Consider the following 17,843-nt stretch of genomic DNA (forward strand, 5'->3'; position numbering starts at 1 on the left):
CATTAAGATTTTTTTTCTAAACAACTTGTAGGACTCATTGTGCCTCATTCGCTTCACGATTATATTGTTTGTTTCACTTTCAAATTCACAAATATGTTACCATTTAATTATTTTTAGTCTAAGAGAAATTTCTTCAAATGTTTTGTTTTTGAAACGTGTACTTGAATGTGCGGTGTTTTGATTTTAAAACGTGTATGTGCGGTGTTTACTCACAGATCCCTTTTATCTCACTTTCTTCCGCAATGTTTTCTTTCGGTTTTTTTATCATTATTGAAGCTTGTTCTTAATAAAATCTGTTGATTATCTTCACATTCGTTCACAACTATTTTTATCAAACAACCGAATTATTTTACCGATACATTTCTAAATCCTTAAATGCCATATTTCCGCGATCTAATTTAATTAAACGTTAATACACAAAGATATTGCTACATGTATATATCAATAAGTCAGAAATTTATATTATTTCGAAATAAGATTTAAGAATAATTTTGCGGCATTTTATAGCAGCTCTTAAATACAAACTATGTACACAATGCCTCAAACATCTTCATTGGCCTGCCTTATATACTTTTTTATGTGACAAAATAAATCAAATCAACTTAAATGCTTTAATTCCCTTTAAATGTAGCTCAATCATTATACGTACCGAAGAAGAAAATGATGTTTCCATTTCAAAAAGATAAGGATAATTCATTAATCAGCTGTAAATGTTGGAGCATTTCTTTCGTTAAATTTCCACTCCAGTACGGGATCTTCATCATGCTTTTACTCTTGTGAGAAGCTGATATTAGATTTATTCATTAACGACCAATAAAAAATAAATCATCTGTAGGCTACTACAAAATCAAATGATCTCATTTGAAAAGAAAGACACGTTCATATATGCAAAAATTACTAAAATTTAATCGATAAACTACTGTAAAATTACACTAGTTTTAATGCATTGTTTACATCGGTGGGTCTTTGTGACGTCATAAATCCACAAAATCAAGAACGATAAGCGGGCAAGAATTTTTTCAGGTGCTCAGTTTTCACGGTTATTTCTCAGTAATGCAAAGGCAAAAAAATCTTTCATCATGTATATTAACATTTGTTTATACCAAGCTTTATATTTATGAAAGAAAATCAAAGTGTTAAAAATCGTTTCATATGACCTTTAAGCCTTACTAAATCATTCACACTCTAATAATTGTATTGGATTTAATAATATAAAATTCAAAATTTTAGTCCAGCTTAGTTGTTTCCATAGTTTTTTAAATGCATACCATACATATATATCCATCAATTTATATGTGCAAATTATAAGCTCTGCTCAAAAAAAAAAAGATTCAAAATTTTATAAATTGAGGTCAATATTTGTGAATTACATGTGGTTATATGTCCTTTCCTTGTCATAAATGAAGTATAAAGAAACCCTATGGTATGACTATGATAATTTGTAAGATATGTGATATTGGAATTGAAAGCTAATTTTCCTCTCTTGTATTACTAGGTCAGGAGGAAAACCCCTCTGCCCCAGGAGCTGCTATATGCTGATGGCAGTGTCACACCTCTCCTACCACTGCCAGAGAACCCAGAGGAAGAGGAGGGGAATTCCCCCAGAAAGGAGCCCCCTGAGGTCCCTCCCAAACCACAGAAGAAAGGGGCAACCCAAGGGGTAGATGGTCAAATGATGCCCCCACCCAGGACGACAGGGATGATGAAGATGTCCTCTTCCTCTAACCTGTCCAGGTATGCAACTTCAGAATAAGTTAAAAATTGTGGTAAATTGAGTCAGTGGTATGGCTTTATGATGTAGCAGAAATAAGTGTATGCATTGAGAATGTTCCATTTTAACACAATATACAAACTTGTGCTTTGGATATATATCATGAACTCTTGTAAGTTAACATGAAAATTTTGAAATTTTTTTTTGGTTCTTGTTGAACATTAGATTTTTCATTCCTTTTGTTTATCTTTGAAAATGAATGTTCTATAAATATGTCTTACTCTTGTAAACAATAAACACATTATATTGTCGTCAGATAACAATTCTAGGGGTATTTCATATTACAAAAGAATAAGATTGATTTGTTGTTCCAGGATTGGTGTTGAGGCGGCCCAGAAGCCCCCGCGCCCGGACCCTGGTCCCTCGCCCCGATTCCAGAGGAAGGAGTACAGCAAGCCCAGTCCTGAGCCGTCCCCTGTGTTCAAACGCAAAAACAACAGCACCTCCAGCCTCATATCCCGCTCTAGTTCTGTGTGAGTACAGGAGTGCCTGCTCCTCTACATTTAATTTAATTACATTTACTGTGGAATCCCTGCTCCATTACATTTGATTTTAAAATACATTTACTGTGGAATCCATGCTCCATTACATTTGATTTTAGAATTACATTTACTGTGGAATCCATGCTCCATTACAATATATTTATTACATTTACTGTGGAATCCTTTTAATTTTTTGTGGATTGCATGATTTTACAGGTTTGTGTAATAAATACAGATTGAATTCTATAAATTGTTGAAGATGTAAATGTATGGGCAAGGGGTACAAGCAAAATCCTCGATGCCAATAAAATTAATATAAATGATTCCATAGTAATTCCATGTCTCTACACTATAATGTTTTGAATGTGATTAATGTGACCCAAAGGAAAAAATTTAAAGGAGTTACCAGGTATTTTGAATCAGAAATTGGAAGTCAATTCATTGATATGTAGATATTCATCTCTATGTAAAGAGAATTTTGGTGTCGGTCCAAATGCTTTATTTACATGATGAAAAACATGAAATATGCATCAAACAAATATTAACATACAAGTGACAAATGTCTGTTCCACAAGAAAGCCAAGAACAAAAACAAATTTGGACTTCTGTCGAAAAAACAAAAGCATATTTTGAAATCCATATCTGCATTCCAATTAGGCATTCTTATTATTGCAGCTGGAAACTCTGCATGGCTTCCATTATTTTTACTGTCTCCGGTCTCCATTATGAATCACCATATCTTATTCACATCGCACAAATGTTTTATCTTTAAAGAATGATAATTGTTTGACTTTGCATGGTGCTTAGGTTGTAACAGAATTGTTTTCTTGCTGTGAGACAGCCATTAGTTCTTTGTGGCCCATTATGTGGGCTAGGCGATATTCTTCCACTTCCATGTGTTCAATCATACGACGGGACTTTGACATCTTGCGAAGGTAGCTCTGAAGCTGTGCGTTGCTGGATCGACGGCCCATTCTGTAGGCAGTGTTTTTCGGAGCCCCGAAATGACTGGATTTGCTCTGTGTTAGGAAAAAAAAAAATGAAATATTATGGAAAAAATTTGAATCAATATGCAACAAGATTTCCAGGAAAATGTCTCTTAACTAAACAATTTGTTAATGAATTATGTACAAGCAGAGCTGGTTTTTCAGTAATTCTAACCCCAAAAATGCAATAATATTTAATCAATTTTGATAATTATTAAAGTTTAAATTATGATAATCTGGGATGATATTCTTAAAGTACTATTTCTGTCCCTATGCATGCAATGTAAAGGGTTTGATAAAAATTATGTCGGTGTATTGAAGCAGAAGCTAATACTTTGATTAAATGGGTCAAACACAGATTGGCCTCGTAAACTTTTCTGATATGTTAAAATCCCCTAAATCTTTCTGTGAACTTGTCTTTTTAAGGTGTGATGGAACCAGCTGTTGTTCTTTAAAGATTGATGAATGATCTAAATAGTACATATAACATATTGATGATAAATCAGAATTAAGGAGGCTGGATAGTCAACAAATTAACCATCAGATCCACCTCATATTTATAAAAATAGATTTGTATAGCTATAAACTATTATTTAGCAAAGGAAATTTTCATGAATTATCACTTAAGAATTTGAATGTTTCCCAACATTTTTATATAGAGCTCTTCTTTCAAGGAGATTTATATAGTCTAAAAATAGCCACAAGCATCCAGCCCTCTTAAATATATACTTGGAAAAAATACGTGCTTTTTTTTTTCATCATAGATGTAGAATCTGATCTTTAATATTTGTTGTATTTTTTCATTCAAAATTTTAATATATATATGAATTTTGTTTTATAACAATCTACCCATTTTATTAATTATTTCTAAAAAGCAGATTAAATTTCCAATTTGTATATCACTAGTATTTTTCATACAATTATCTGAGACTTGGGATAAGGAACAAATGACCTTACCTTGGTGCTATCTGTGGACAGCAGTGATTCCTGGCTACTGTTAAGAACAGTCTCATATGAGTTGTGTCTGTTTCTGCGAGGCATCTCGCCAAATCTCAAATGATGCTCATTCTCTTGCATCCTCAATCTCACCGCATGCAAGATTTCTGACAATGTTTTTCTCCGTGCATCAGGATCCCTGATAGAAATGTACAACATTTTATGGTCCTCAGTCTCCTTTGGGTTTAATCGGCGTCTGCTGCCCAGTTCCAATGGAGGCAAGTAATGCTGTCTCTGATTTACTCCTTTGACTTGAGTCTTGTTTTCCTGTGAAGATCCTTGCAAGTTTTTTGAATCACTTTCAGAATCACTGTCCTGCGTTTTTATGTTTGTATTTTCTCCTGTGATGACAGCAACTTGGTTTTCAGAGGAGAACTTAACCCTCTTCTTCTCCTGCGATTTCTTCTTGGGAATCCCCTTGTCGGTTCTGTCTGGATCATCAATTTTGGGCATCACATAATCATCCTCAAGTAGTTCCTTGGCAGCCACTACTCCCTGCACTGGGTTTAACGGGGGAAGATTGGTCAGTGAAATCTGGTGTGCAGAATCCCATTCAGAATTTTTATTTGTCCATGTCAAGGTTGGTGGGGGGTTTCCAAAAGTTCCCTCCTTGATGATTGGGAGCTTCAGAATTCCCTCGATACTTTTCTTATCTTCAGAACTTTCGGAATTCCTTTTGGACTGTTTAGACATTTTCTTTCTGCTCTTCTTTAATTTGTGGGCAGCGATGTTTGGAGCATGGTAAAACCGGTTGCTCTTGGATCTGTTGGTGGAACACCTGGATGTGGATAAATCCGTCGTGCTATCCGTGGAGATGGGAGACTCGCTGCCCGAGAGTCTCAACTCGTCCATCTCGTGTCTCAGACTGGCCAAGTGTCGAAGGAGCTGTTGTTTCTCTGAGGAGTAGGTTTTCATTGTCTGCCGCAAATCATCTTGAAGTTTCTTTGTGGACTGTTGCAGGAAATTGCCATACATTGTGTGCTTGATGAAAATTACTCTGCAGAAAATAGAAACTTCAATCAAACGTCGGAGGTCATGTATCTTCAGTGAACAAAAAAAGAAATAATGGAAAGAGTCCTGAAGTAGTTGTAATGATCGAAGCGAAACTTGCTACTAATTCTTTATCTAGGCCATAAAGATTTAAATATTGGTCTTTTGATATAACAAAAAAAATGTGTCTTAAAAGATTTATTGGCTCAATTGGAGATTGAAAGCTTGCTAATCCCATACACAAATTTTGACCTATGAAAAAGGTTTTAATGTTGTTCAATCCTCCATTAACACATAGTGATGTCGAGAGTAATGAATTTTTTTTATTGAGCTGTTCAAAACCTTTTAAGTGGTCAATGAATTTTAGAAGCATTGATCCATAGAAATTTAGGAAGTATATGGTATTGAGTAACAAAAAGCAATTTTATTATCAAGGACTGGCACTTATAAGAATTTAGTACTTCACATTTTAACAAAAGATAGGAAGTCCATTGCTACTCTAAATTAAATATCAACCCATTTTGACATCAGATATCAAAAGATATCGACAAATTTTAATGACTTCTCTCAAAATTGCAACATACCAAATCATTATGAAAATCCTCTCCATGTTCTCTGGAAGATTAAAATCCTGTTTATTGTAATTTCGCCCTGCGTAATTAATAAATCTCTTAGTCTTCAGGTTGACGTAGATTTCTTGTGTCAAAAGGAATAACTGCTGTTTGATCTAATCTTTTGAGCAGTCTCTTATTGTTTATAATTATTGAGAAATATTATCACTGGTGATTTTTAAATTCCAAAGGATTGTTTTCCAATTGAGTGTTGATGGCTTGGATCAAAAACGTTCTAAAGATCGTGACCTGATATACCGGATTTTAAGGATAATACAATTCTGTTTGTTTCATGCAGACATTAAAGCTTTAAAAGTTTATTGTCAAGGCCCAAACCCAGAAATGATCTTGTTTATATGCTAGATTTAAACAAACTTGCAGTTTGAATTTTTTTTACGTAGATGAAAATGTACACTTAGATTCCTACATCAAACTGCGAGATTTTAATTTTTAATTAAAAATTTTATTGATGAAAGTATTTATCTAGAATATAAATTTCAAAATTGCTACCAATAATAATAAAAAAGGTACTAAATAGTTTGAATGGCAAATTTCACTTACCATATTAACAGTTTCCTTTCTATGCTAGGTGTAATGAAATGTAAATACAGGGTCCAACTAATGAAGTCAATTGATTGCCAACAAGTCGACTTATTTGGTTCAACGAGAATAAATGTTTCCTGCAATTCTACTTGGGTCTTGAACATAAGCAAGATAAAGCGCTAAATATCAATAAAATCTGACAGCTTGCAGCCAAAGTATTTCCAAGTAGCATGTTCAGACCCAGGTCCGATTCTTTTAACTCCGAAATGATCTGTCGTAAGCGGCACTTTCATTATGTGAGCTTTCGACAAACAGATTTAATATTGACCATATTTTCTATTCTCTATTGGTTTTTTCCCTTCGTTGATCTATTTCAATCCATGCATTTCTGAGTTTTCGAATTATGACTATCGATTCTATGTTTTTCCTTTGACAGCAAATTGAATTATGAAAGCTTAATATTGTCTTTTCAAGCCTTTTGTTATCATTTCGGAAGGGATTTGGAAAATGAGATTTATTATGAATGTTTAAAGTGCTGATTTTATTGTCATCCTTCAAAGGGGTGAGATAGGTTCATGTTTATCTACATAGTAACCATACGTCAAAGGAACCTTATCAAAAAAGGAGATTTATCATGAGATGGAGTCTTCTTTAACATTCCCTCTCTCCCACAATGAAAATCAAAATTTCTGTTGATTTTTCTCCAGTTATTGCTTCAAAACTTAGTCATTCAAATTCATTATGCATTAAGGAACGGAGTGAGTTTGATATTTTGTCGAAAGGTCTCGAGACCTTGTTTATAAAAAAATGTTTATTCTACATAGTGAAATTTGAATTTTTACAAATTACCCATGTTTGGGATGAAAAGATTTACCTATAAAGAGCAGGAGGTCTCTTGCCTTGCCAAATAATGATACAAAGGTAGATATATTGACAGTTTACTTTGAGATTTCACTGAATGCCTTGGTTTGTCATAACATCATATGAATCGGCGACTCAGTACAAATGAGATCAAGTAATACCTGTTCACCTTTTCAAATATATAAAAAGGCAAAATACAGTTGACAAGGTAATTACATGTAATTCCTATTAGAAATGAACAGGAAGGGTCATAGCTCCCATAGATGTTTAGACTTTCAAATTATACTTACTTGCGGCTGGTTTTTGACTTGGAGGTGACAACATTTCCGTTCTCTCGATGTCTTGACATCAGTTCTGCAGTACCCAGTCGTCCATCGTCGAGACGTTCGGGAAGAGTCATGGGTCGGTTGGATGCCAGTTTATCCAACAAAATGGGCTTCTCACTATGATGGAGAGGTTTTACACTTTTTTGACAATAAAAATCATCTATCTAAGATTTAATAATTACTTTAAATCTTTCTTTGCCAATTTTTTTATATCAGTGACTAAAAAATGGTACTTTTGTAATTTGTTTACCAGTGAGAAATTATCAAAATTAGTTTTTGTAAATAATCATTATTTGCTTTTTTCAAAAATTGGGATAATAACTATGCATGGCTATTATCACTATAAATATAAAAACACATGAAGATACTGATACTGACTTTTTTTATAAACTCTGATTGTAAAACTGGCTGATAACTTACTGTATTAATTGACAAAGAAAATTCAATATTCCTGTTTTCAATAATGCTCATGCAAGGAAAATAAGCAGTTTTATTTTTAGTTAAATTAATAAAAATCTCTTGCTGTAATTCAACCACACCACAAAGATAGACATTCAACAAGAATATATACTTTTGTGTAAGTCTTCTTTGTCTCTACAAACATATCTCAGAGAATCTAGATACCTTAACTTTTTTCAGTGCGATCGATAAATAAATAGGAAATAACTGTTCGCCTGTGTTTAATTTCCAAAAAGCACTCAGAACAGGCTGACCGAATAATTTCAGTTTTTGTTAAAACTTTTTGAAATAAGTAAACAGATATTTTGGGGTGTAGACTTCCATTGACTTTAAACAGCCATTGTGTGTTCCTTTTGTTTCGAACACTGTTAATGGACATTTGGGAGGTGTCGGGTATTGTTTATTCAACAAAAAGCTTTCAAGTCTGTTTGATTATATCGGTGGTTTTTTATTTTTTTGGCCAATAACAACTTCATAGTTCCTGTAGAAATATGAATACGCCCCATTAACTTACTTTAATGCACTTGTTACTACCCGTTATTTTTTACCTTTTAAAAAAGTTTATAGTTTCTTTTTATAAATTAGCTCTTTTAGCATTTTAGTTTCTTAGTTTCTATACTATGTATGAGGTAATGCTAAGATTAGAATATCGTTAGTTAGTCCTACAGAACATCTTATTTTTTTAAATATTAAAATGAATCAAAGAGACAAAGACCCCTTAATAAAATACCTAAAAGACTATTACAATTTTTTTTTATAAAATGAGAAAGTGACCACTTGCCTGCCCGATTCCATGGTAGTTTTTTTTTAATCTGGTTAGAGTTGCGAATGACAGACCCAGAATTTTTTCATGACAAACATTGTAAATTAAGAAAAAACAAAGTGTTTAAGCGTTCTAGCTGTTTTGTGTTAACAATTGATTTCTGTAATTGCATTTCTGGACCGTAAATAGCCTCTTTTTTGAAGTGCCACAAGAGCGCACAATCGGACTAGAGATTGGAGTAATTGCACTTGGATGGTTCGCTATCGTCGGTTTCTGAGGAGATGGTGATCACATGATACTGTTCTTGTTAGCGTTAGTCTCAAGTGCCGACAAAAATAACTACTTTGTCATTCAGAAGACATTGATTCCATGATTGATTTTGTAATTTTGCTTTGTTCTTCAGTCATAATTTTCTTTCTCTTTATCTCTTTGTTGAGGCAGACCTTATCGGAATTATTGCCGCTCTCCAAACATTGTTCATCAAATGTCAAAATTTGCTGATAACCTACAAATCTGATGTGTCATATGCGGTCAAAGTTTTTTAAAAAGGCAAAAAAAGGGGGGAAAGATGTTATTGTTGAGTAAATATTCACTAATTCAACTGATAAATTACAACATCAATGTATCATAAAACAACATGTACTGCTTTTATTTATGATTAGAAAATGACTTAAGAGTAAAACAATCCAACAAGGTTTCAGCAATAAAGAAAAGAGCATATTAACCCATTCTGATATATTTAAATATCAGATAAATGTTTTGAAATCAACCCATTACTTGGACAGTAAGAAAGGACCGAGTTAATGGCAGAGTTGGGGTCAATTACTTTGAAAAGTAATTAATTACTTTCAAATACATTGACAATTTTATCAATTACTTGCAATTACAATTACATTGATTTTTTAAAATGTAATTAATTACTCTCAATTACTTTGTAAATGTAATTAATTACATTTCAAATACTTTAGTTTTATTTTTTTTAATTTTGAGAACATATACATATATTAACAGCATTAAGATATACAGAGCTTTATGTACGGTTATGTTTTTAAAGGTTGTATACCGGTAGTTCAGTTCAGATCAGATTTCTTGAAAATTTCTAGAAAAATTTTCTTTAACATTAAATTCATTAAGTACCATTGAGTTCATTTTTGGTTCTAAGTAATATTTTCACTACAGTGAATTTTTATTCACATATTAAAACTATGTTTATTCAGAAAGTACACCTTTTGGCAATAAAGCATATCAGTATATAAATAAGGATTGCTATAATTCACAAGAATGAGGTATTTTGACTCCCTTAAGTCTAAAATCAATGGGGGTTTTTGGGTATTAGAGGAGTTCACACCTCCACAAAATTAGATCTTTACCTATTGCCCTGGGCAGTGTGTTATGCTGTATAAACATATGAAACATTATGGGACATTTAATTATTGTATAAACAAAAGTCCATGCCAAACATGTATAAAATCTATTTATCATTATAAAACACCTTTTTTATATTCTAAACTTGGAAAAAAAGTAATTGAGATGTAATTGAAAAGTAATTGAAAATACACAATATTTTTGGAATGTATTTAAATACATTCAATTACTTGTAATTGAAGACAGACTCAATTACAAATTACTTTCAATTACTTTGAAAAATGTAATTAATTACACTCAATTACAAATACTTTTTTCAATTACCCCATCCCTGGTTAATGGAAAACTATTGATATTGTACTTAAGTTATCGATTCCTCTGAAGATGTAAAAGGAAACTCGTAAACTCATTGAAATTTTTTAGCCTGTCATTAGTGTAGCAAATCTGCACAAAGGCATTGGTATTAAAGGACAAGAAACTTAACATGATTTAATGTCATCAACTACAAATAACTCATTCAAGGAATTATTTGCATTTACTGGTATGTCAGTTTATAGAGATTTAACCTGCATCAATTTTAATTTGCATACTGTTAGTTGGGGTGGGAGGGGGTTCGGGTGTGACGTTAAATTGTTCCAGATTATGTCATGGATTTGATAAACTGTAAAAACTAAGGTGTGCTTTACATAAGAAGAGAATGTATGTAGGCTTTGCCTGTTTTCCAATCCTTATTGAATTAATCAATAAAAATATGTTTAACAGTAAATCAAATAGCACAGTTAGTTCAGTGGAAAATTTTTTAAAATGTTATATAGGACCTACATGTATTTGAAATAAAACCCATTGAAAACCCTGTGTTGAAACATTTGTGTGTTTTTCGTTGTTTTCACAGAGATGCCACTTCATCTGATGCCACCCCTCCCTCCTCCCCCACCCTGTCCCGGCGGGCCCGAGAGCGACCCACAGACGACAATGTGTTCTCCAGATTGACCAGCAATACACAGCCGCCCACATTACAGCCACCAAACAGGTAAACATAGAATATCTGGTACAGGTAAATAACCATTGATATTGATACTTAGACCCCCATTACAGCCCTAAAACAGAGAATCATTGACAATGATCACCTGATGATCTACAGATTTAAGAAGAGAGGTATAAAAATCAGATATTTACACTTAAAAAATATATACTTTTCAATTGGATACATTATGTATGAATGGCAATCCATTAATGCCCAAGAATGTAGCTAAAAGGGCTTCCAAAGTACAAAGATTTCACTACACTTTCTATTAAGTTACATGTTATATTTACTTGTATTACAGGGGGCAGATTGTGCCCAATACAGGAAAGGTACCGCCCAGTAAGGCGGCCCCTGTGGTTTGTACACATACAGCAGAGGGCCACACTAAGGCGGTGCTGTCTCTGGATGCCACGGAGGACCTCTTGTTCACAAGTAGCAAAGGTGGGTAGAGAAATCATTGCTATATTCAATAGACATCCCAAGCCAAATCTTTTTTATCCCTCCTCTACCCGCACCACCCACAATAAAGTCTTAATATGCACCTCTCTAAGATAAATTGTTTTAATATAACCATATGTGTCTCAACTCAATGGTTATAAAACCCAAAGAAACAAAGGAAACAAAATTGAAATTCTGAAAAGTGCAGACATGTTTTGATATGGTTTTATTTTTCAGACCGAACAGCCAAAATCTGGGACTTGCACACGGGCAAGGAGAAGGCCTCGTTCAGCAGCCACCCAAACAATGTGGTGTGTGTGAGGTACTGCCCCCAGTCCCGCCTACTGTTCACTGTGTCCCAGTCCTACATCAGTGTGTGGGACACCAGGGCTTCATCCAAACAGTGCATCAAAACCCTCAGGTAACCACAAACACACAGTTTAGATGAAATATTATAATATACTTTAATAAATATGAGCAAATGTGCTGTACAAATTACCGGTAGTGTTTTACTTTGAGAAGCAAATCAGACTATCATCTTCATAAAAAAGTTCTTTTTGTTGAAAAAGTGAATAAATAGAAAGATTAAAGCTGTATAAATGTTTACTCTTTCAGTTCCTCTGGTTTAACCCATGATGGTTGTGTCAATTTTGGATCCACCCGTCAAATAGAGCTTGCCCCCGGGGAGCACCATATCAATGATATCGCCCTGAATGAGGATGGGACGGCTCTGTACAGTGCCGCAGGGAACGTTGTCCGAGTGTGGGACCTAAAGAGGTAACACTTATTCCATGCCAAGGGACATAACTACAAAAATTTAATAAGGAATTGAATTATCACTTTCTTCATTAATACAATGTACAAACAAAAATAAAAAAGGATCTTCATCATTTTTTCGTTGTTATGCTCTGCAGTCAAATATTAACCTTTTCTCATCAACTCTGCAGTCACTAAAACTTCATCTCAAAGTTTGCCATTCGATACATTAATTGTATTGATATATATCTTCACACAGTTTTGCTGCCATTGGTAAGCTGAATGGGGGACACCAAGCAGCTGTGATGGCTATAGCGGTGGACCGGTGGGAGTCCAAAGACATTGTCCTAACCGGGTCAAAGGACCACTATATCAAGGTAGGTCATGGTCATAGGACCACTATATCAAGGTGTGTCAAAGTCAAAAGACTGCAATGTCAAGGTCGATCAAAGGCTGATCAGTGTAACTTGTGTGAAAGAAAAAAATAAGTTTATCGATACTTTGCTCTCTCTTGATGCATTTAAAGCTGTGGCACAACTGTTGACCAATTTAATTCTCTTATTTGATTGTTGTAACTGTCTTTGGAAATGCCAGTGTTCTACTGTTAGTTACCATACGTTGATACTTGCAGATGTTTGAGGTAGTGGAGGAGAGGGCGGGAATCATGACCCCCAAGTACAACCTGGAGCCGCCTCACTACGACGGGATCCAGGCGCTGTGCATCAGTCAGGACACACTGTTCAGTGGATCCCGCGACATGTGTATCAAGAAGTGGGATCTGTCCTCACAACAGCTCAAATATGTACGCAAATCTCACAAAGTTTTGAAAATATTTGTTTAATTTAATTTTAAGCGCTTTCAAAATTATATGAAACAAATTCATATTCACAGTCTACTTTAATACATAATCTGCCATGAATTAGCAATGAATGAAATTTATGAATTGCTCACCTCACTTTGAAGCTTGTACATTTACATGTATTTTAGATGTGCGTTTTGATTATCTATTTTTAGTCTATAAATTCTGCCCACAAGGACTGGGTCTGTGCTTTGAAGTTCATGCCATCAAACAACATACTGTTCAGTGGTTGTAGAGGGGGCTTCCTCAAGCTGTGGAACATCGAGAACTGTAACCAGCTGGGAGAAATCAAGGCCCACAGCAGTCCCATCAACTCCATAGCTACCAACTCGTCCGCCATCTTTACAGCCTCCAAGTGAGTTTATTTTCAATTCTCATTCATCTTTATCAAAATAATCTCACTCCTTTGCATTCAAAATGTGTTTTTTACCATAACTGAAGCATTTGCATTTTCAGATTAGTGAAATATATATATTTGAGATACCATAATGCATTATCGCAGGCATGTAATGATTTTAACATAGAATTGCATATACACAGAGAGATGTTGGAACTTGAAGCATTGCATATGATTTACAATTAAACAAACATTATGTATTATTTATATTTTCAAATTGGTAGTGGTATTGTTTCAAATTACCAGGAAATCAAAGTAGCAATATAACTTATTTGTCTTTCAGCGAAACTGTAGTGAAATTTTGGCAGTACAGGAGAATACAAACATGTGAATTTTATATCTGACCTTTAATACATAACCGATTCAATGCATGTCCATAATGAAAGGGAAATAACTCCCACTGAACATAAAGCATGTGACATGAAGCAAACTCTGCAATTTATATTATTAACATAAATATGCCCTTTAATTCCAGTGTGCATAGTTAAATAAGAATGATTTTTTTTCTCTTTCATTTCTTTGTCTCTTCTTTTTGATAACTTATCAAACAATTTCAGATTACAATCACTGCCTTCTTTCATTATCATACTGTACCTGTTAAAATTATTGTTTATAAATTTGAACAAATTTAAAATACAAACTAAAAGCATACACAATTCTTTTTAAATTAAAAAGAACTTAAACGCTGATGAACAACATTAAAAAGTCATAAAAAGTGGTAAATTTATGTGAAATACATTGGATGTTTACAAGTATTGAAACTAAAACAATAATCCTTCTTGTCTCTTTTTTTAGCTTTTGCTCAACTTTCAAAAGCTTAATTCTATCATTATTTAAGACTTATTGTATTAATTTTTTTATCTCATTTATTTTTATTTCTGTAGTGACCACACTGTGGGAATCTGGGCCATCAAATCGGGAGCAGACGTCAACGAAAACGGGGAATGTCTGGAGTAAAAAACCAAGCTACAAATTCCGCAATAAGTCTCTTGTTTGATGGCATCTTGTCAATAACTAGTTATCAATTGAACATTTGATTTTGACTGTGCTTAAGAATATTCTCTTTATTTGCCATGAACTTTTCAACGGAGCATTCACTGAAATGGAATATTCTCTTGTGATCGTGCTTATTAAGTTTCCATAGATATGCTACAGATGCTTTAAATGGAGATCACAAGGCATTGATAAAAGTGCAAAACAGATATCATTGTCCATCTAAATGCAGAATTGTGACAGTTTCTGCAAATTGACACAAACAGGCATCATGTTAAATAATTGAAATACATGTATACCTACGGTATATACAATTCCAAAGGAACAGTGCTTCGTTGTGTAAGCTGCCTTTACAAGAGCCAGTATTTTCTGTTGGATTTCTTGTTGAATATTTTTTTTTCTGTGACTTTCTTGATAATGTGTTATGAATGTACATCATTAGAACCAGGCTGGGCTATGTCTGTGTTAAAATGTACCTCTGATATTGTTACAGTGCTACGGTTGTGATTCTCTGTGCTGCAGCTTTAACCAGCCAAATGGGGCACCAGGCTTTATTACATGAATGATTCACCAATAGTTTCTCACTGTTATAGTTAAAATGAACATGTATTTTTGAATTAATTTGTAGTTCCATGTCCTTTGGAAGGATTAACTTATTAATAGTTCAGATTATATAAACTTGTTTCTTATTAAAGTAATGTTTTATGTACCGTATAGAAAATTACTGTAGGAATTGTGTATTGTTCTTATAAGTCTTCCACTGATTCGTTATCAGATACACTGTATTATTGAAGAATCATGTAGTAAATATGATTTCAGAATTTTTAAATCACATTTATAGAATTGTAGTGTTATTATTATCTAATAGCCTTGTTTTCACACTCCAATTATGGACTTGCCAAATCTCTGCATGTAAATTGATGTTCTTTTTTTTTTTTGTATAAACGCTAGCTACTACATCAGAATATTGTTATGGCATTAAGAGTTACACATCTTAATCATTTGAATAGGCTGAGCCTCTTCTAGAGTTATCTGTCCCTGTAGAAATAATATTCCATATATTTGTCTGTTTACATGTATATTGATATATTTTTGTTGAACTCACTTTGTTCATCTGTTATCTGTTTAGCAATTATTACATTCCACAAGTTCTCTATAAGTTAACTGTCTGTCAGTTCTCTGTATGTTAACTGTCTGTCAGTTCTTTATAAGTTAACTGTCTGTCAGCTCTCTATAAGTTAACTGTCAGTTCTCTATAAGTTAACTGTCAGTTCTCTGTATGTTAACTGTCTGTCAGTTCTTTATAAGTTAACTGTCTGTCAGCTCTCTATAAGTTAACTGTCTGTCAGTTCTCTGTAAGTTAACTGTCTGTCAGTTCTCTGTATGTTAACTGTCCGTCAGTTTTCTATAAGTTAACTGTCAGTTCTCTATAAGTTAACTGTCTTTGAGCTTTCTATGTGTAATCAGGGCTAGTTTTACACTACACCGTTTTATATCTCTCATTTTTATGTTTCAAGGGGAAACAGTATAGAATTTTTCAAGATTCTTTATTGAATTGAACAACCGAAAGTTGATCTCACTTTCTGATTTACTGTTGTTTATATACATTCTTAATGAATTATTTTGCATTTTGATCAAAAGAAATAGTTTCATGTGATATCATAGATTTTGTTTTTATTTCACGTCAGTTCAAGATTGTATTTTCAGAAACATTCAGATACATGTATGTTAAAATTTATATAACTGTTGTAAATCAGTTTATCATGACTAATGTTTCTCATAACAAGTTTGTCTTTCACTGTGATCATGTCATATACATGAATTGATGTTTTGTTTAACAGGGATCTGAGTTGTTCGGTTTACAACCTTTTTCATTTTTAGTTTTCATGCATAATACATGTATTTCATCAGCTGTATTCTATACTGACCATCAATATCAACAGGACATTCAAACTAAGTAAAAAAAAAAAACGATAAAACTAGAATATTTAGTAATCAGTACATTGTTATCTAACCATTTTAAAAAAGGAGTTTAATATACTACATGTATACAGTAATGTGTTGTATGTAGTCACAGTTAACTGGGTAGTATGCATTAGTTGTCTCACGGTAGCAGTAGTGCTTGATGTAGTTAGGCTGTCTCAGTTATTTATGTCAAGGGGCCACGCCCCCTCCCCCTCCCCAATCCCCCTGTGGTGAGGGAGAGAGGGGGATGAGGCTTAATCTTTATTTCAGGGAATTGTTTCTTTTTTTAATTAAGCACTTGTGTTTATTTTTTGAATTGTTATTGCTGATACGGTATCTCCATTGTCATTGTGAGCATATGCTTGCTGAAAAAGTAACAACTGAATAAATATTTTATATACTAATGAAGTTTTGTGTTAATTTTCAAACATTATTCTTTTCTTAATGGAAGTTGGCAATGGAACCTGCAAACAAATATTCTGTAGTTTGTTCTACAACATTACTTATACAACATGAAACCTTCATGTTTTCTACTCATTTTCAACAAAGTTTTTTTTTTTACATATTCTGGTAGGGCCAACTTCTTTTGTCTATGAAAACTATTTTATTGTGGCATCAACTGTCCATTCAGTAAAGCACGGTTGATTTTTTCGGCTGATTTTAAACAGAAATATTTTTTGCACCATGAACTGAGAATGTCTTTGCTTTCATTATTTTGATAATAGAATTTTTTTAAATAAGTTCATCAATTTAAGTTTTCAGTTGATTTTGTTCTCAACTGAGAATTGAATTACACTCATATATATGACGTAATGGGACTCTCTCTGTTTAATATTTCCTAGTCCACTTTTGCTACGATTTAAAAATGTGTTTGCTTTCATTACTGTGATAATGGAAAAAATTTAATAAGTTCAGATCAATTGATTTTCTCAGGTAAATATAAGCTGAATCTGTTCTCAACTGAGAATTGATGACCATGATCTCTCTCTCTCTCTCTCTCTCTCTCTCTCTCTCTCTCTCTCTCTCTCAGCTGTGTGTGTGTGTGTATAATCTTATTTCACAGTCCAAAGGTTTGGAAACTTAATTGTATCTATACAACATTTAAATACTTCACTGAATCCCATTAGGCGATATCTGAGAGGATTAAAGCCCCACGCTTTAAAAGGATTTGATTTTTTTTTTCAAATCCATCGAATTAATGTTGCTTAAAACTTTTCCTAAAATACTCGCATAAAATCTACCAAAGATACATTTATCG

General features: G+C 33.4%; 2 protein-coding genes across 14 annotated transcripts in view; one reads left to right on the top strand and one right to left on the bottom strand.

The window, feature by feature from the left end:
* Positions 1 to 16,681, top strand: part of LOC105336357 (kinesin-like protein KIF21A) — a 42,618-nt gene extending 25,937 nt beyond the window's left edge. For 12 of the 13 annotated variants that reach the window (XM_066085340.1, XM_034476376.2, XM_034476310.2 and 9 more), the window contains 11 exons: positions 1,496 to 1,734; positions 2,086 to 2,244; positions 11,046 to 11,183; positions 11,479 to 11,618; positions 11,853 to 12,036; positions 12,231 to 12,392; positions 12,631 to 12,748; positions 13,003 to 13,173; positions 13,386 to 13,585; positions 13,911 to 13,954; positions 14,512 to 16,681. In XM_066085340.1, coding sequence (XP_065941412.1) covers positions 1,496 to 1,734; positions 2,086 to 2,244; positions 11,046 to 11,183; positions 11,479 to 11,618; positions 11,853 to 12,036; positions 12,231 to 12,392; positions 12,631 to 12,748; positions 13,003 to 13,173; positions 13,386 to 13,585; positions 13,911 to 13,954; positions 14,512 to 14,624 — 1,668 coding nt within the window. In that variant the 3' untranslated portion in view covers positions 14,625 to 16,681. The remainder of the gene's footprint in view (positions 1 to 1,495; positions 1,735 to 2,085; positions 2,245 to 11,045; positions 11,184 to 11,478; positions 11,619 to 11,852; positions 12,037 to 12,230; positions 12,393 to 12,630; positions 12,749 to 13,002; positions 13,174 to 13,385; positions 13,586 to 13,910; positions 13,955 to 14,511) is intronic. The other variant, XM_034476371.2, reaches the window with a different exon arrangement.
* Positions 2,730 to 7,689, bottom strand: LOC105336107 (uncharacterized). Its single transcript, XM_066085341.1, has 3 exons — positions 7,531 to 7,689; positions 4,197 to 5,232; positions 2,730 to 3,272 (listed from the first exon to the last, which is right to left on the bottom strand). Exons 1-3 carry the CDS (start codon positions 7,638 to 7,640, stop codon positions 3,057 to 3,059), a joined length of 1,362 nt encoding a protein of 453 aa, XP_065941413.1. The 5' UTR covers positions 7,641 to 7,689; the 3' UTR covers positions 2,730 to 3,056.
* Positions 16,682 to 17,843: the final 1,162 nt, after the last annotated feature.

This window comes from Magallana gigas, chromosome 5, assembly GCF_963853765.1.
Source record: "Magallana gigas chromosome 5, xbMagGiga1.1, whole genome shotgun sequence".
Lineage (NCBI taxonomy): Eukaryota > Metazoa > Mollusca > Bivalvia > Ostreida > Ostreidae > Magallana > Magallana gigas.